Raw genomic sequence first — 19,681 nt, 5'->3', positions numbered from 1 at the left:
AGATCACTTAGTGGAGTAGAGCACTTGCTGTACAAACATGAAAACCTGGGTTCAAATCCTTAGCACCCATCTGAAAAAGCTGTGTGTGGCCATGTGCACGCCTGTCACTCCAGCATGGTGGTGGTGACGGATGAAATAGGAGGCTCACTAGGGCTGGCTGGCTACCAGCCTAACTCCAGGTTCAACGAGAGACTGTCTTAAGGGAGTTAGACAGAATATGATGGAACAGGATACTCAGTGCCCCAGTGCCCTCCCTTGGTCATACACGCACACCCCACCCTTGGTCATACACACACATATACACACCCCACCCTTGTTCATATACACACACACACACACACACCATAAACTGCAAGTACAGAGTCGTTGCTCCTTGAGTTTTTATTCACCATACTATCATCAGGTAATATTAACAAATAATGGCTTTGTTTCATATGGAATGTTGAAAGAAAAAAAGGATCATGACTTTTAGGGTTAGAGCAAGTATACCACTCTGGATTTTTATTTAGATAAAGCTTAAGTTACAGGAATGCAGCCTTCTGTGCACCCATCCTTCCTTCCCTCTGCTGGGAGGAACGTGGCTCCCAGGCAGCCATGAACCCTATGGAGAGAGACCCAAGCTTCTATATCACACACAGCTTCAGAATCCATTGGCCACTGGGAAACAGCTTTTCCCTCTGCTGTTTCCTTACCCTAGTGGAAAGGGGAAAGCTGGGTCTCGGTCCAGTCAAGGCACAGATGCGAGGTGTCTGCTCAGCCCTTCTCCTAGCCAGAGCCATCACTGTGACCCAAGTCTTTTCCTGATCCCATGTTCTTTGGAGCTAAGAAGGCAGGATGCTATGGGGAGGCCCCAATGAGGGACAGGTTAGATATGTGGCATTGATCATGATGGGACACCTAGAAACACGTGGTTCCCAGGACCCTGCTGGACAGACATGTCCTGCAAAGGGTACCTGGTAAAAGCCAGTTCTTGTGAGATTTTGGGCAACTTGTCGACTGCTTGGAGGCTGGCTCTATACCTTGATCACTCACTTCCCCAGCAGCATTTAGAATACATAAGCATGAGGGTCCAGGGAAGGAGGAAGCCTTGAAGGGGGCAGGGCCCCCTATTAGAGGATAGTAGTCTGTGGTGGAACAACCAGCTGTCTGTCCTCTGTGAGGAGGAAAGCACATGTGGCTGTCTATGATTAGAACTCATGCCCAGAGAACTCACACACCTATCTTTGAGTGTTAGGGAATAGGACCATGAAGCTTCTTCTTAGTTCCAGACTCCAGCCCAGCTTGATAGGCCAAGATACCCAGCTTTCCTTAAGCCCTCTTCCAGAACAAATGAGACACTTATATGTTTCCATTTTGATTCTCTGGAACATGATAGTGGCTCACCAAAAGCCACCAGGCTCATCGCCTAATTCTCAGGAAACCCAGGCCTTAAATAAGAACCCATAGCCTCAAGACAATCCACTTGTCATCACTCTGGTCAGCATCTTGTTTGGGATACAGATGTGAGGGTTAGAGTCAAAACTCCTAGATCCATTTCTTGGCTCTGAAACATGCGGTATGGAAACTTTTCAGAGCTTCATAGACTCTCTGAGCTTCTCTTTCCCATCTGTTACTGTGGGTAATAAAGATACCACCTTATTGTGCTGTGATGAAGAACACATAGCTCGGTCTCTCACACATTGTAATGCTCAGGGGACACTGACTGTATTTTATGTGGCAGATGCCCAGTCTCAGAGGAGCCCTGAGAGAGCCCTGGGTCAGGATCTCTGGCTGCAAATGTGAAGGGGAAGCCAGAGGTCTGTGCAATCTATTCATCTGGGCACATGTCCAGGACAGAGAAAGAGATGGCCTGGTCAGGTTCCGACTATGGGAGGACATGAGGGAGGGGCTTCCTGCCAGTCAGGAGTAACTTTTACACAAAATTAACATTGCTGTCATCTGAGAGACAGGCAGGGAATACTGACTATCCTTGCAAGGAGACATGATAACCTAGCACCAGAAAGCCACCTGCCATGTCATTCATAAGATGTTTGCAGATTGCTGGATAGGGGGAAATTACAAGAATCGCCCTGATGGTGGGAGGCAGGGAGGGCACTCTGGGAGAGGCTAGGAGACCAGGGAGTTGAGATCCTGAAGAGGTGAGTATGGGACAAAGCTAAACTTCCCAGCAGCACTAAAACACAAGCTTCTTGGGGACCTCCCAGGGAAACTCGCTTCTCCCGAAGTGGCCGTAGCACGCAGTCTTCTGGTAGATGGGTCTTTTCAGATCCAAGTCCCTGCGCAGTCAGGGGAGGCAAAGATCATTTTTAAATGGAAAATGGTAGTGAGCTCCAGGGGTAGTCCTAGGAGAGACTTTCCCTTCCATACCTGCAACCTATCTATACCGCAGTGCTAGCCTGTTTAGGTTAAGAAGTGGAAGCTCCAAGGTCAGAGACAACTGAGCACTAACACGCCAGGAACAGGATATGAACTCTACCTGAGGTAACTTTCTCTACTCTACTCCACTGGTTTAGCCAAGGCCAGTGCTCTCGTGCCGAAGAACCAGAGAATCAGGATGCCATGATAGCATGTAGGAATGGAAGTGCCTACTGGCTTCCTAGACATCTGGCCTGGATGCTCCAACTGTTCAAAGATAGACTCATCAGGGCTAATATCTGCTGGACTTCCTTCTGCTTAAAAGCAGACAACCCACATTGGGGGCATGTACTGGTCAATAAGTCCAGGCACTGTGCTGAGGGGCCAGGCACTTGAGACCCTCCTGTTGTGTTTGAAAAGTCCTTTCTGTTTGGGTGTCCTCCTGAGTGAAGGAGTGGGAAGGTCCCAGGCCAACAGCAGCATGATGGCACTTTTACCTGACAATAACACCAGGCCGGAGGTCAAAGTTCTTGTTCACCACCTCTAGCAGCTCCCGCTCGGTCTTCTTGGAGGTCCCGTAGGTGAAGATGGAAATGGACAGAGGTTCTGCCACACCAATGGCATAGGACACCTTCAAGAAAGATGTGGCTCAGGCACTGAGCCTCTCACAGACTTTACAGTGCAGAGGCACCAGGTACAACACTTCTGCCAACAGGACCCCTATCTCTCCTGCCCAGCAGCCCTTTGTCTTCAAGTATGCTCTCTCCTTCCCTAGTTTGCAAGAGCTCCACCCACAGTAGCCAGTGCAATATATGCAGAGATGCAACCAATGACAAGAAGGCGGCTTTCCCACTGGGCTGCTATCTCCCTACTCCAGGCTGGGCTGGGGTCTTCAGTAAGGACAGGAAGGAAGGATTAGAGTAGGTGGGGACAACCTACCTGAACAAGCACTCTCCGACAGAGTCCAGCCTTTACCAGGGACTTGGCCACCCAGCGAGCAGCATAAGCTGCTGAGCGGTCCACCTTGGTATAGTCCTTTCCAGAGAAGGCACCACCACCATGGGCACCCCAGCCTCCATATGTGTCCACAATAATCTTGCGGCCTGTGACACCTGCATCCCCCTGCAGAGGGAGACAAATGGTCAAGAAATGAAACCACTAATACTGAACGCCAGATTGGGCAGAAGAAACTACGCTAAGTCTCCTGTGAGCATTCTCAAAGGCCCCTTTAATCAGGCAGAAACCATGAGTTCTCTCATCTCAGTTCTTCCTGGCACTGACCAGCTCTAAACATCAGGCAACCTGTCAAAGCCTCGTTGGAAAGTTCAGGAGATGGGCCAGAGGTCATGTGGGGTCATGCCTTCACTTTTGAGTCCACCATAAGAAGCCATCCACCTGCAGTAGGAATTGTACTGCAATAAATACAACTCTGGGCTGTCATCCTGGTCAGTGCCACCATGTGGCTCACTTCATAAGTGTGTTCTGTGTAACAGCAGTTCCAAAAAAACGCCTTTAAATGGAGCTAGATTTAACAATTTGGGGAGAATCCAGTAACTTTAAGCCTATTTAGAGAATCACACTTTGTACTTACTTATCTAGACTTTGAGACATCCTTCAAGAAAACAAGGAATTTAACCTTCTGCCTTATTCCAACAATATTTGATCATAGGACCTATTATGGGGGCTCAACCTTGTGATAATACCCTCAGTTCTTCTAATCCCTACCTCCATAGTCCTATGTACATATAGCTGTACCTGCTTTTATAAAACTCACCTCTGCTCTCCTGACAATAATAGCTGGAGACCCCCATAGCAAATTTCCAGCAAGTACTACCTGGGAAAGTCATCCATGAGCAAGCACTACAGAGATGAGTGAGTCCATGACCAAGTAGGGAGACATGACAGTGGCTGTGGCAGGCATGGGCTGGGTGGGAGGGCTTGACAGCACTAAGTGGTAGACTCTTATGAACATGTCCCTCTTCTTTCCATATTGACACATATAGAGTGTTTTCAATGTCAGCCAAAGTTCACTGAGCACAATTAATCCATGAGCAGACACTGCTGAGATACTCAGAACTACATCTTGTCATCTGTGTACTCTGGGACACGAGCAGTCCAGTCATCAAGAGCCAGCAACAGGGCCTTATCTAGGGACAAATACGCACCTGGGGACCTCCAATGACGAACCGCCCACTTGGCTGCAGGTGGTAGACAGTATCTTCATCCAGGTACTTGGCTGGCACCACAGCTTTGATCACCTGCTCCTTCAGGGCCTCTCGCATGGCTTCCAGCGTGATGTCTTCATTGTGTTGCACAGAGATGACGATGGTATGGATGCGCACAGGGATGACTGCACCATTATCCTGCACGTACTGAACTGTTACCTGTCCATTCGAGGAGATTCTGTGAGACCATGCCTGAGCTGAGGACACATGGCTGTCAGGCACAAATCTCCAGGAGGCAGCCTGAGCTCTCAAGGGGCCAAGAGAGTCCCATTGTCCCTAAAGACTCTTTGGAGAGTGAATATGGCACATGCTTACATTTGTTAATTTGCTCAGTACTATGATGATAGCATAAGGCATACGTATGTGGCACTAGCTTTCAGCTGTGATGACCAGAGACTGCTAGTGCTAATGACCTTCTCTGGCCAAAACCCTCTGGCCACTTCCCATGGACATCCCCCACTTCTGTGAGTGAACACAGGATTTCATTGGCAGAGACAAGGGTACCTTGGTCCTAGAATGTGAAGGACCAAAAGGACCTTTAACCAAGGCTATATTTGTTGCCATATAGAACCTCTGAGACAGAGAGAAGGAGCCTGGCAAGTGGCCCTCTGCCCTTAGTAAAGGATCCTGGAAGTACATTGGGACCAGCAGACTTTGCCATCTTTATGGACAAGATGAAAGATACTCTAGTCAGGACTGTTAAGCTAAAAGGACAGGAAGCTCTGAATCACCATTGTCTTGGTGCTTTGCCAAAAGAAGGAAGAGTGGTGTACACTTGGGTAGGAATCAGAATCCTGCTTAATAAATATTTATTTCTACCATGTCCAGTTCTGTTCCCATCCTGTGTATTATCAATTAAGATTGAAGATATTACAGTGAGGGAGGTGCCATGCCCCACCCACTTTACAAATGACATAAATTAAAAGATCAGAAATTGTTTGACATTATAGTCAGTTTGTGAGAAGCCCAAGATCCAGACCTTGCTCAAGCTGAACCAAAGCTTATCAGTCCCACTGTAGCACAGACAAAATGTTCGTAGGGACTCTGCCCTCTAATGACATGTCACTGGGCACAGATACATGATATCTCAGGTGGCAAGGAAAAGCAGGTAGGTCCCCTTAGGTTTGCAAAGTGGAATGGTTGGTGGGAGGTTAGCAGATGAGGAGGTCCAGAAAGAAGCAATGGGTGAACAACCTTTCATGCTAGAAGCCATGCTATAAATTGGTCACCATTTTTGCCCATTCTATAGACAACAAAGCTTAGGTACCACAATGGAAACACTTTGGTCAAGATCACACACAAGAGCTGAGTCCTGATCCAGAGATTTATAGCCAAGGCTCTGTTTAAAAGAAAGTTGCTACTTAAGACCATGAACCTATGCTGAATGACAGAGTCCATGCTCCCCAAGACAATATGTACCTATCAGAGCAGTATCCACACAGCTTATGGTCATGAGATGCTCACAGCAGTGTGCCTATACCAAAAACCTAAGTAGGGGTCTGGCTGGCTGACTAGGTGACACAGAATAGTTTTCTATCCTAACCCTACAGCAAGCAGTCCCTTGCTGGAGCTGTGCTGAAATATGGTCTCTGCTTGGCCAACATGTGTTAGGCAGTCATACAAAGCCATCTGTCACTTTCCAGTCTTTCAGCTAAGATCAAGTACAGCTAGTGGGGTACATATCAGAATTCTGCTCGGTGTCCTGCTGGTCCAAAATGCAATAGAGAGACATCCAGAGGAAGAGGCATAAAAAAGCCTGGCCACCTACCATCTGACCCTACTGTGATAGGCAGGTCACAATCATTGAGGACTAACAGTTAAATCCTATGCTGTCCACACATGGGAATTATCTTCATATAGGACTCCACAAGGGGGAGCTGGGGTGGGTATAGGGACTTCCAAGAGAGGAGACCCTTAGCAGGCTGTAGAATCAGAATTATCTCATGTAGCCTTGGGAGGAGGTTCAGTCTTGAGGCAATTCCCCAACCTAGCTGTTTTCCACTGAGCCCTGATGTCTCTGTCCCCACTGGGCAAATACCAGGCTTCATCTTTGCAGAACTCCTGGCAGAGAAAAGGCCCGAGCTCTGCTCTTATCTCGTCATGTCAGCAAATATGGAGAAAAACACACTATGGAAAACAGAGCTCTGACCTGGTACAAAAATAGCCACTGGACTGCCAGACCTGATTCTCAGTATCAGCAGCAGCAATTTGTTCAGGTGGAAAGACTCATCCTGGTCACAGTCAACACAGGTGACAATGAAAATCCTTTACAAAGAGGCTGTAGAAGAGAAGGCTTGCTACTGTCCTGGCACAGAACTCTCTGCATAGAGGCAGACCTAGGAGGCAGCTGGGCTGTCCAGTGTCTTGTGACCCCCTGTGATAGGCATATATACTGGACTCTTACAGAGACTCAGTGCATCCTCTCAGGAAAGAGAATCCCATTAGACTCCCTCTTTCCCTTAGTGCTCCTATGACTTGGAAATCTCTTTCTTGTGCAGGGAAATGAATGAGATCTTTCTTACTGCAGCTACAGTAGCTCAAAACATTCCCTCTGTTCCTCTCTTAGCAGAGGGAAAAGAAACGTCAGGGGGTCTGTTGTCTTTTGCCCACCTCTACTCTGAGACTGTCTTTTCTAAGCCCTTTCTTTTGATACCACCACAGTCTATATGTTAGCTCTTCTGTCTCAAAACCTCCAGGAATACCTGAGAGATGCTGGTGGCCCTGACTCTACCTTGAAAATCATATGAACAGCACAGAATGCCCTAAGAAAATGTTCTATTAGGACCATAAGCACACTCAGTTGCCCCAAGTGGAGCCAGTGTGATACTTCTGCCCAGAGAGAAGGATTCATTTTGGTGGCTGAAATAACTAGACACAGCTTGATGCTCTATAATGGGCCATAAAAGCATTGATAGCAATTGCAAATACAAGAGAGAGAAAGAGCAAACAGTCTGGTGGGGGCCACAAGTGGCATTCACAAGGAAATGGGCATTGCTGTCCTCAAAGAAAAAACACAAATAAGACAAAGGATGGTATACAAGCCCTATGACCTAAGGATAAGCCTAGTGGGATGATGTTGGTGAATTGGAGACGTTAAAAGGGGAGGGGGGGCTGGCAAAGGAAAGTTCTAGTGGGATACCATGAAAGTCTGAATTCTGGAATGACAAGTGGATTCTGCCCTCCTCTCACAGGAATAAAAACTTACATAGAGAAGAATTCTGAAGAGGTGGTGAAGATGAGGAAAAATTAACTGCAGTTCTCAAACAGGGAGAACCTTTTGGGGGCACAGAAATCTATTGCTGGCTTGGATGAAGAAGTAGGGACCAGTCCAGGAAAGGCTGGGCTACGGTGAGAGGGATACTCATCTGGGGAAACATGAGGCACTAGTACCATGAAGACAGATGGCACTAAGCAGCCCTGGGGAATGTGTTGTGCTCCACTCAGTCCTCTGCTGAGTAAAAGATGACAGTGAGCAGCATGTGGTAGGCTCTCAGCCTGTGAGCCTACAAAGTGAGTAAGAAATGAGGCTGCTGATGTGGAGGGACCAGGGTGGGAAGATTGAGGAGCCAATGTGTGAAGAGGTAGAGAAAACATGTAGGGGAAGATGTGCCAAGACCTTGGGACATCACACTTTGGAACATGGAAAAGGAGCCAGGGCAGGCAGCCATTGGCCAAAGGCCATTAGGAGACTGAAGAGTGTTAGGGAGCCTCCGTGTGTGCTAAAGTTTGCATCACCACTGTCCTTCAATAGAAAGGGATTTCAACATGATGGGGAGGAGGGAGGTCAAGGCCCCCAGGGCTAGAATGGGACATGTCAAGCGTAAAGACATTGAAACGGGTCCCAGAGAGATGGCCTGCTCATGGTGGGAAGGCCTGGACGCTCATAAAGGCAGGGGCTACCATGTCTGAAACTGGTGAGAATGGAACTGAATTATCATCAGAGTCTACATATGCCAACAAAATAAAAATAGAATTTTTTATGCCTGTCTGATTTTTTGAATAATTCTATATTAAATTTTGATGAGAGTAAGGATGGGAAATGTGTCTAGCATAAAATGGATAATACTTTGGGTACCTAAGCAGAACATTTTCATCTTAAAACTAGCATGACTAAAGTGTAGTCAATCACTTTCTAATTAGATTTGAGGCTCCCTCCACAAGAGGAAATGCATGTCTGGCATGGTAAACCCCATGGCTGGGGAGAGCATAGGCCTAGTGAAGAACCTACTCCTGTTGTTTTGCTAAACAGACATGATGTGAAGCTGACTTCTAAATATTTACTCCCAAATGGCTAATGTATGTTATAACCTAGGTTGAAGAAGATCCTGTCTGTAGTGGGCGATGGCAATGCAGAGACTCATAGCTGATCAGAGTGCTGAGGATAAGTGATGGCTGAGTGCCTATCCCTAAATGGAACGTTCCTATCTCCTCGAACATTCAGAAACAAGGTGGAAGAGAGGGTGGAAAGAATACAAGAAGAGCCAGAATGGAAGCCTGCTGTTGAATGCTGTCTTCTGGTTATGACATGGCACTGCACCCATCAATCCACAGGAGCTTTGGCTCTCTGCATGATATCTGCACAAGGTTGGGCCCATCAGTGTTTTCATTATGGATAGGAGAGAGCCTCATAACATCCCACTCTCCCTGAGGAACTGCAGGCAATAAATGGTCAGTTACAACTTCATTCAAATAAGTAACCCCCTTACCCGTGTTCATGCAAGCAACTGTAATTAAATGCAGTGGATTATCCACACAAAGAAACACATAAAAGTGAGAGGGAGGACTTACTAGAAAAAAGGAGGGCTTGATGGAGATGGGAGGGAGATAAGGGAGGATAGCAGAGCATGTAACCAAGCATGTGTGTGTGTGTGTGTGTGTGTGCGTGTGTGTATAACAGGACATACAACCAAGCATGTGGAGTGTGTGCATGTGTGTGTGTGTGTGTGTGTGTGTGTGTGTGTGTGACAGGGCACGTAACCAAGTATGTGGTGTGTGTGTGTGTGTTTGTGTAATAACAGGGCATGTAACCAAGCATGTATGTGTGTGTAACAGGACATATAACCAAGCATGTGATGTGTGTGTGTGTGTGTGTGTATGTGTGTGTGTAATAACAGGGCATGTAACCAAGCATGTATGTGTGTGTAACAGGACATATAACCAAGCATGTGATGTGTGTGTGTGTGTGTGTGTGTGTGTGTGTATAACAGCGCATGTAACTAAGCATGGGGGTGTGGGTGGATGTATTTGTGTGTGTGCATGCATGTGCATGTGTTGTAAATGAATTAATTAAAATATAGATACTTTTAAACCATTTTGGCAAGTGATAATAAATATGTATTACATAGGGAAAATGTGGCCAGAACCCAAATGATTTGGTGTACTTGTAGTTCCTGTAGGGAGGTCCACGGGGTTGATGGATGCAGCTCACCTGAGTCTTAGAATCAGGTCTCAGCCAGGGAAGGACACCAGAGCGCCTCAGATCTGCCATCCGGGTGTTGAGTTTGTGAGCGAGTACAATGGTAAGGGGCATGCATTCCTCCGTCTCATCAGTGGCATAGCCAAACATCAGACCCTGGAATAGGACAACTGCCTTAGAACTCAGGACAGCAATATTCTCCAAATCTCTTCCTTTGTTTGGTTCTTCAACAGTTATTCAGTATCTCTCACACACAGAGAACACTGCTAAGTTTGGCATTTTAGGAGAAGACATTGCCTCTGACCCCCAACACTCTGGAAGGAGGACACAAGCCTACATCTGTCATCATCAATCACAGGCTTCTACCACACAGCCTGACATTGCTGCCAGGTAGCACTGCTCAACTTACTGCAGGCATGATCCTCCCCAAATAGCCAGAGTGATGAGACCACCCAAGAGTGTAATTAACTCAGCAAGCTTCTCCTCATGGATCATAGCTCAGTCCAAACACAAAACACTCGTCCACCCCTCACACAGTTGACATACCTGATCTCCTGCACCAACATCCTCTTCAGTTCTGTCTAGGTGGACACACTGGGCAATATCTGGGGACTGTTGCTCCAGAGCCACTAGCACATTGCAGGTCTTGAAGTCGAAGCCTGGGCAGAAGCAAGCCGAGCAGGGACAGGTGTCAAGACAGAACTATAAGTTTCTTGGTGGACTTCTCAGTTACTGCTGTGGCATTTAGTGTTAGGGGTGGTAGCCTCTGGTTCACAGTTGAGGCCCAGGTTGTTGAAAGACCACATATTAGCCTTCATGGTCATGTAGAACTCTTTTAAAAGAGAAGATTCTCCATGATATATTTTACTGTATTCAATTATACCTTGGTTAAAAAAAAGTATATCCTACACAGAAATGGGACAACCCACAACAACGGTACAAACCAGACAGCATCAAGGATATTCTGACTGACGAACAGGTGAGCAACATATGGTCTTACACCCCTAGGTATCCCAGAGAACCCTCCAGAACCCCACTTGAAAATCAAAGCACTAGTAGGACATGGTGCCTGCTGTAATCCCAGCACTTTTGAAGTGAAAACAGGGGGCCACTCTTGGCTAATCTAGACTACTTTGAACCCTGTCTAAGAGAAAGGAAAAGAAAGAGAAAGGGGGATGAATATAGGGAGGGAGGGAAAACGAGAGGGACAGAGGAACAGAGGGAGAAAAGAGAGAATTATCACCGCAGTGATTGAAAATCAAGGGTCTTTCAAATGTTGTCATTTAGAAGCCCAACTATATGCCTTACACATATGTGTGAGTATATTTACTATTTACAAACATGCTGAATAATAAGTACCATGTATATGAACCATCAAGAGAGACTCCTAGAGTTGGGATCCTATGACAAAGCTACAACTCTGAGACCAAGTTCCCATCTGCAAAGCTGCAGTATAGAGTTGAGGTGCACCTCTGCACGCTATGCGCTTATTCAAGGAAGCCTCACGAACAGCTACCCCAGTCAGGGAGCCAGAACTCCTTTAGACAACAAACTTAGGTCTAGCCTTAAGCATGTGTACTTTTCCACCTCCCCTACATATCTCTGGATGAAATGTTCCTCTTCCGGCTCCGCCCCCAACACCTAAACTTGACTAGCTCCCAGTTAGCGTCCTTGGACATTGACCCATGCAATTCTACTCCCGTGTTGCATAAGATGAAAAGAGATTCACATAGAAAACCTCAGAGTTGGTCATTTGAGGCCAAGCAGTCCCTCTACCCCAAGCATGTGGCTTTTTTTGTTCTTTGCCTCCTCCTCACCCTCACTATTCTCCAGTGAATGTTTTTGATGTAGAAATCAATGAATAATCTTTAGAGAGGTGCCAAAGGGCTCTGCTCTGTGTATTAAGATTTTTTCATTTTCTCTGATCATTGAGTTGAAATAATAGCTCTTCCCAGTACTGAGTTCAATTTTGCCATAGTTAGGCTCTGTCACTTAGCCCTTTCTAAAGAACATTGTCTTATGAAAAATTTCTTTGCAACCTAATGCAAGGCATGGTATTGAATAAGGTATAGATGCACATGAATAAATTGACTTCTAAGGGTATAACAGGGAGAGGCTATACATAGTAACATCCCAAAATGCTGTTCTTCAGAATGATAAGTTTCTTCTATAATGGTCACTCATCTTAAGTGGGAAAATCAACTTGCATGTACTGTTTCTCTTCCCAGACATTCTAAAACATCCCCACACCCCAAGAGGTGGTCTTTCTTGTGACTGTTCTAGGTCAATACATCTGATCTCTGGAAATTGAAAGAAGTCCAACAGAGACACAAAGGGAATTTTTTTAGATAAAAAAATCTGAAAAATTAAAACTGAAATTACATGAATATTTATTGCTAGAAGCTAGTCGAACCTTGAAGAAGTCAAGTCTGAGCCCTTTCCAGGAAACTGGTATGGATAATGGGCAAATGGAAGCCCTCCCAAAATGCCTTTCAAACAGGTGCCATGCCCTAGGTCTTCTGACACATCCCCAGGCCTAGCCTGAACCTCTTCCCTGGGTCTCTGCTCCTTCATCACCTGGCATGGGTGCTAACCTGGGCTTCACAGTCTCTTTCACCTGTAATTAGGCCCAGGTGCTTGAAAATGAAGCCTCATTTTCTGTATCTATAGTGAAATACAGTATAGCTCAGTGAAAAGTACAGGAACACCCACCCTGGTGTTGTCTCACTGTGTTTATAATCTAAGACGGTATATCCTTATTTGCATAAAAAACACTCCAGGGTATTCTGGAATGATGAAGTCAGATGACATAAGCAGACACTAGCACCTGTGATTGGCACAGAGCATGTTGTCACTGGAGGGCTGCCCCCTTCATTAGGAGCTTCATTCAAACTTCTGCCAGCACAGGGACAGCAGGACCTTAAATGAGATTTGTCAATAGTGAACAGGTATGTGCTGGTCCCTCCAGCTGTAGTCCTCCACAGAAGGTGACCAGACCTTGGTCTAGGAATGTTTACCCTCCAGACAGGATTTGTACTTCTATAAAACTGAAGGATCAGATTTGATTCAGTATGGAAAATGGATACAGCAGAGACCTACATGTGCATAGACCCAGCAAGCCCATCCTCACCCTTCGCAGAGTCATCATAGCCAATGTGCTTGATGGTGTCTCTCACTACCCGCTGGTAGTCAACCATGGCCACTGAGGTGATCTCCCCACACAGTAACACCATACCTGTCTTGCACACTGTCTCTGTAGGGAAAGGAAGATAGGTAAAAGTCATGGGGCAGCAGACAGAAGTTCAAGTGTCTAGACTTCTCAAAGCAGAGATGGAATGACTCATTAGGGGCTTCATGAGGAGTTTCTAAGAAAGCACAATTGTGCCAACAAAAAGAGCATCTCCAGCATTAATCACTGAGAATGTGCAAGTGTTGATAGAAGAATGAAGCTCTGAAAAGAATGAGTTGTATTTGAGTTTTGTGCAAAGTATGTACTGATTCTGTTATCTTGGACAACATACTTAACCTGTCTTCAGTCATGTAGCTTTCATAATCAACATGATGAATGCATATGACACATCTTCTCCCAATACATACACACACACACACACACACCATGATGCCAGAACATGTAGATCCTGATCCACAGACCAACACAGACCAACTTTCTCAAAAGGAATTTTTAAAGAACTGGAATCATATAAATATTTACTCCCAGAAGTTCTTATGGAATCTTTAAAAACAAGAGCAAGAGCCTCTAGAGAAGGAAAGAAGGTCTTCACAGAGGACAGGACACAGCACAGACAGTGACAGTGCATGCTGGTCTCCATGATGGGGCCTCTTGCACCATAAGGTATGGCAAAAGGCCTGGTGTAAGCAGCACTGTTTCTCCATCAGTAAGGTCAGAGATTGGACATGGACCTTCCACACTCTGGAGTCAAGGGCTATGTTGTGTAACAAAACCTTCTATCAGACAAATATTTGATGCTGGTGAACTTATACCACAAACAACAGTAAAGGTATTTTGCTTACATGGGCCCCAAGAGGCCATGGGTGGATGGCATGGGTGGACAAGGGCTTCAGTGCCTTATTCAACACTGATGGCCTTTTGAAAAGCTGTTGGTTTGGGTATGGATAGTTAATGGAACAGCTGTTCTTTGTTGCTGGTAAATGGAATGCATAAATTAATTTAACATCTGTGGTAGTACCACAAACTAGGAAAGAAAATCAAAGGAGGTAGACATGGATAGCCATCAAATGAGCTTCCAGACAGCCTCAAGCATTTCCAGCTCTTCACTTTCTCTGAAGGATTCATCTAAGAACTTAGAAAGGCATCCCCCAAACCCCCAGCTCCCAGTGAAACCTTTGCTAGGGAGTCCATGTTCCCACCAAGCACTCTGCTAGTTTTGGTGGTGATGACATCTAACATCAACTCCTAGGTGAGGAATCTGTTTCATCGTTAGAGATGGTTTCTGCCCTGATACACCATAAGAAAGTCACTTAAAGAAGAACTATCCTGTAGACAGGAGGACATTGACTTTGAACTTGAATATGACTCTATGATCTGTGGGCACCATGAACTTTGTCCAGCATACTCAAGTCTCCAGTAAAAAAGGGAACTTGTCTCTTACCACAGGCAACCTTGGCATTGGGGTCTTGCTTAAGGTGGGCATCCAGCACTGCATCACTAATCTGGTCACAGATCTTATCTGGATAAGAACAAACAAGTAACATAATTGATAAGCATGGCAAACTTAAATGCTAAAATAATTAGACAGCTTATGAGTCAGCCAACCAAAGCTACCTATCAAAAATAAAAGGAATATTCTCTTACATATAAGAAATGAGAATTATTTTTGCCTAATAAATCCTTTTATAGATTTTGAATTTTTTCCTATTCTTTGACAGTTTCATATACATATACATCATATACATATACATATGCACAATATATGTTGCTCATAACCAATCCCCATTACCCTCTCTTATTTCCCTCCTCTTATTTCCCTTTAAGCCTTTTCTTTAGGGCCCTCCCTCTACTTTGCTGTTTTGTTTTGGTAACTCACTGAGTTTGACTGGTGTTGCCTGCATGAGTGTGGGTGTGCTGTTATGTATCAAAGCATGACGGACTTGCCAGTGACTATACCACAGAGATAAAATGACCTTCCCTTCCTTCACAGCCATTAAGGGCCAATTCAATAACTTCTTGGCTAGGTGTGAGGCCTCATGAGCCCCCAGAGATGAAAAGTATTTGAATTTTTAATTTATTCTAATTCCTACCTCATTTTGGATGGCATGCATTACATAAGTTTATACAATGCCTTAAAAGGAAAATACATTTCAAAGCCAGCTCTTCTAAGAGTCTATGCAGCTCACAATCACATTATTTTAAGTCTTTCATTCCCCAACCTTATTCCCTAGTGCTAACATCTAGAAAAGTTATGGCTCTAGTCTAACATCTTTCATAACATCAGTAAGACTAGGTACTAAGTGACCAGACAAATGCCATATATTGAAGGATCCATAGATGCAAGCTGAAAGAAGCAAAACAAACCCAGGTAGAAGGCAGCACCCATGATTCCCTCCACAAGAGAACCCATAGACACCATTGCTGATCATGAGAACACTACCATAAGCATTTCCCAGATCCTCCCTCTGGTCACTCAGCCTCCTATAAGTCAGATGTCCTGAAAGCTGCACTAAAATGGGGTCTGACAAAGATTCAGCAAGAGCTGAGACCCAACGTTCTTCTGCTGTTTACCTTAAAGGACTCATAGTCTAACATGTAGATCACCAAATGACATTTTGCACAAATTCTCTCCAGCTTTGCAATTAAAGTGTGTCTACTAACAAATTAAGAGATAAAGGTCTCCTATTTAAGAAATTCTGTCTTTCTCTTAATGTTCAAAATGCCCAAAGAGTCTTTTCTTTAAGAGTGTTTTTAAGATTTCTTTTTACTTGTATATATGCAGGTGTGAAATCTGTGTAGACATGTGGGCACAGACATACATGGTATCTAGAAGTAGATGATGGTTCTCTGAAGCTGGAGTGGATGCTGAGAACAAAACCCCAATCTTCTGCAAAAGCAATGAGTGCCCTTACCACTGAGCATCTCTACAGGCCCTGGAGATTACTGTTGAGCATTCAGATCCTGAGTCAAGGAGTTTAGCTATCAAATGTAGGTACTAAGATATTGATTAATTTGTCATTAAAGGTCAGCTTTCTAATTTGAAATAAATGATAGATTTTATTCTATCTATCCTCCTGCCATTGTAGATGCTGGTTTTAAATCTGGGAAGTTGTGAGTCCACAGCCTCTGCCACTCGTATCAGTAAAGGCTTCCTGACATCCTAAAATAAATTACATGGTAGCCAATATTGACCTGTCAGAATGCCTAGAAGCTATCTATAGATAAACTGCAGAAGACATCCAGAAATCCCATTCATTTACAGGGCCCAGCTTACATAAGGTACCACTATGTAGGGAAATACAGGTACAGGGAAAATTTAGCAAGGTCATGAAGATAGTTACTTGATAATTCCTAAATCCCTGAGAGACTTCCCTCTCTCTCCTCCCTCCCCCTCCCATCTTGGATTTTTGAGAGTCACACAATGAAGTTTGCCTTGAACTTGCTCTATAGTCAAGGATAATCTTGATGTCTTAACTCCCCTGTCTCCAGCTTCCAAGTAATGTGATTACAGTTCAAATCTTTTTTTTTTTCCAATCCAGGAGTGAAGCCACTAAATACGGGGCCTTGCACATGCTAGGAGGCAAGCTCTGTCTATCTATACTACTGAGCTACATCAATCCCTGGAAGAGTTTCTTTCTTCGAAGTCTGCTCAGGATTTCAAAGTTTCTATCACATCGTAGGTTTGAGACAGTCATTTAGTCTTTCTAATAATGGAGAATTCCACTATGGAATGGTAAACAGGTCACCAAGCCTTCAAAGAAACCAACCAACTTGGACACTTCATTTATAGTAGAAAGTGAATAGTGAATGAGACAAATTGATAGGCTACTATTAAGGAAGCAAAACAGTCAGTGGGTTGGCAGATGACTTCATGCTCTGTCCACTAAACACACTGCTGTCAGGTGCAATGAGCTCCACTTGAGGCATGTTTCCACTGAGCATGCTCTGGGCATAGTATGTTCTTTAACATATGGGTGACTATCAGAAACTATGGAGCTGCCCAGTGAGTGTCAAGTACCAGAGATATACCTCTGATGAACAGCTGCACTATTGATATTTGAAGCCAAATAATTATTGGTTATGGGGCTCAGTCATGTATTGTGGAATAGTTAGCTGCAGGTCTGGTCTCTACCAAAGAATCTCCAAGAGGATTTTGCCTCCAGGCCCTAGGATATAACAATCAAAAAAATGGTCCTAGACATAACAAAATGCTTCTGAAAGAAGAGAGCCTGGATTACCTTCAGTTGGAGGAACATGGGATAAAGCACACAGGTGTAGTGAATCAAAAAATCCAAAGTCAAGTTTCAAGATATGAAGTTAAATCTCTTGGAGAGAGAAGGAAGGTAGGAAAATTAGTCTTGGTGACAAGTCAACACACACCATATCACCCGGAATGGATGTGAATAAGTTCTCAAGTCCTCAAATCAGTGTGCCTAACCCCAGGGTTCTCCTAGAACGATGGTTATCAACCCCAGAGTTCTTCTATGTCAGTGGTATCTCAATGTGGTGCAGCATACGCAGCACCTCCTAAAAGCTGTTACAAATTAGAATTCTTAAGCATCTACCTATCTAGACCTACCAAATTGGACACTATAGGAGTAAGCTCCAGCCCTTGGCTTCATCAAGCCTTGTGGTGTGATGCCTCTGCACTACACAGCTTGACAACCTCTGTCCTAAAATTGGAGCTTGTGACTACCTGCTCATGGTTCTGTCACTGTCTCTAGCTTCACATCACAATCTGTCCTCCTTTCAAGGACCAAAACAATGCTTGATGGTTCCTCTATAGCAGTAGTTCTCAACCTTCCTGATGCTGTGACCTTTAAATACAGTTCTTCATGTTGTGGGAACTCCCAACCATAAAATTATTTTCATTGCTACTTCATAACTGTAATTTTGCTACTGTTATGGATAATTCATAACAGTGTTTTCTGATGGTCTTAGGCGACCCCTGTGAAAGGGTTGTCTGACCCCTAAGGAGTCGAGACCTACAGGTAGAGAAACACTGCTCTTTAGAAGTTTGTACTGTATCAGAAAGCATCTCTGAGATCCTTGCCATCTGGAGCTCTGTCTCAGCACCCATTAGAATGCAGTGCTATTCCTTTCTAACCTGTGCATGGTTCATGTGCAAAACCTGTTCCTATTTGAGAACCATTCTCCACTGATTTTAATAGGTCACTAGTAATAGATGAAAGCTTTACTCAAAAATATATTATTTAGTTTAATTCTGTTAGTACACATGGTACATAGCAACAAGCCCCTTGTTGCTGAGATGCTGAGTGGGCAGCATCATGGACCTAGGCTTCAAGATGAGTGACAGCTTTACAATCAGCTCGCACTTTCTGCAAAGAGTCTCTACTTACAGCAGTTGCTTGTATGAACCTTGTTTTTAAGGTACTTAGTAAAAGTGACTCTCTGGGCACAGGCTGGGGAAGGCAGGCTTGTCCCAGTTCAGGACAACCTACTTACCTGGATGCCCCTCTCCTACAGATTCTGATGTGAACATGAAGGCTCCCTCTTCACTTAGAGAATGGTCACACAAGCCATCCACAGGTCCATTCATTGTGTCACACTTTTCGACTTCACTTCTCCAAGGTGACAACTTCAAAGCTGAAACGTTGTCTGTAGTTTCTTTCTTTTTTTTTTTTCCTTTTTCTTTTTTTCCTCCCCCTACAAACCCAACAGGCAGATCTTTGGCAGAATCACGAAGCGATGACTTCTGCCTAAGAGCCTATGAGCATATGAGGGCAGGGTAAGGATGGACAAAAAGGGAGAGAGTGGATGGAATACAGATGTGTCACTCCCGGCTGGTCACAGCTTGCTCCCAGGTGACTCCTATATATGGAAAAGTGAAAGTGCCTGAATAACCAAGTAAGGACAATGGAGGAGTCCATTTCCTGGGAGGGGAGTCTTTTTACCTTGAGGAATTTCAGCCTTCAGCTCTGATGTCTCAAGTGGGAAGCCTGTAGTCCATGAGAAACAAGGAAGGCTGGTTAGCCTCTCGGACCGGAAGTGCCTCTCGGACTTCCTTCAACTCCTTAGCTGGTCTCTGAGTGGTTCCTGGGACACCGTCCCACTCTGGAGATTTGGGGACCTGGAGTTACCCACAGGCAGCCAGAAACTCTCCTAGAGATTTGGTATGGGCTAAGGTTGCAACACTGTGCAGCTCTGTTGTGAATGCTTCCCTCCACCCCCACACCTGATCTGGATCGGGCTCACCCCCTCTACCTTCTCAGGGCAGAACAGGAGCCAAGAGCATGCACCTGTACTCTGAACCAGCTGTACCATTACACAACGCATTTGTTTTAGTTCGAGGGAAATCTTTGACGTCCGCATTTTTTTTTCCTGCCACAAGAAATTACCTAAGCTGTCAATATCTCTAAGAGACCTGCAAACAAATTAACAAGCTAGAGGTTTGGTAGTGACAGTGGTGGGTGATCCAGGACACAAAGATTATTACTTTTTTAAAATGGAATGTGAGAAACAGGTCCATTATGT

At 44.9% G+C, this 19,681-nt stretch overlaps 1 protein-coding gene across 2 annotated transcripts; it reads right to left on the bottom strand.

Moving 5' to 3' along the window:
* Positions 1-362: 362 nt before the first annotated feature.
* On the bottom strand, positions 363-19,324 carry Mat1a (methionine adenosyltransferase 1A). Of its 2 annotated transcripts, none has more exons than XM_028785111.1 (10): positions 19,102-19,324; positions 18,653-19,018; positions 14,628-14,705; positions 13,127-13,249; positions 10,543-10,655; positions 10,009-10,152; positions 4,521-4,739; positions 3,295-3,477; positions 2,853-2,986; positions 363-2,276 (listed from the first exon to the last, which is right to left on the bottom strand). In XM_028785111.1, the coding sequence occupies exons 2-10, from the start codon at positions 18,744-18,746 to the stop codon at positions 2,174-2,176; spliced, it is 1,191 nt and encodes a 396-aa protein (XP_028640944.1). In that variant the 5' UTR covers positions 18,747-19,018; positions 19,102-19,324; the 3' UTR covers positions 363-2,173. The 2 variants fall into 2 exon arrangements, with proteins under 2 accessions (XP_028640944.1, XP_028640945.1); XM_028785112.1 differs by having other exon boundaries at positions 18,653-18,914.
* Between the last annotated feature and the right edge of the window lie 357 nt (positions 19,325-19,681).

This window comes from Grammomys surdaster, unplaced genomic scaffold (genome assembly GCF_004785775.1).
Source record: "Grammomys surdaster isolate TR1022 unplaced genomic scaffold, NIH_TR_1.0 125114, whole genome shotgun sequence".
Taxonomy (NCBI): Eukaryota; Metazoa; Chordata; class Mammalia; order Rodentia; family Muridae; genus Grammomys; species Grammomys surdaster.
The sequence above is the reverse complement of the archived record's forward strand: the minus strand, read 5'-3'. Positions and strand labels throughout refer to the sequence as shown.

What these genes read in the sequence shown, in the direction of transcription:
- Mat1a (XM_028785111.1), bottom strand. Translation starts at nt 18,746, where the DNA reads ATGAATGGACCTGTGGATGGCTTGTGTGACCATTCTCTAAGTGAAGAG. An exon ending in CAATGCCAAGGTTGCCTGTG is followed by an intron (nt 13,250 to 14,627) that starts GTAAGAGACAAG and finishes CTTTCCCTACAG; the next exon opens with AGACAGTGTGCAAGACAGGT. An exon ending in TCGTCATTGGAGGTCCCCAG is followed by an intron (nt 3,478 to 4,520) that starts GTGCGTATTTGT and finishes CTCCCTCTGCAG; the next exon opens with GGGGATGCAGGTGTCACAGG.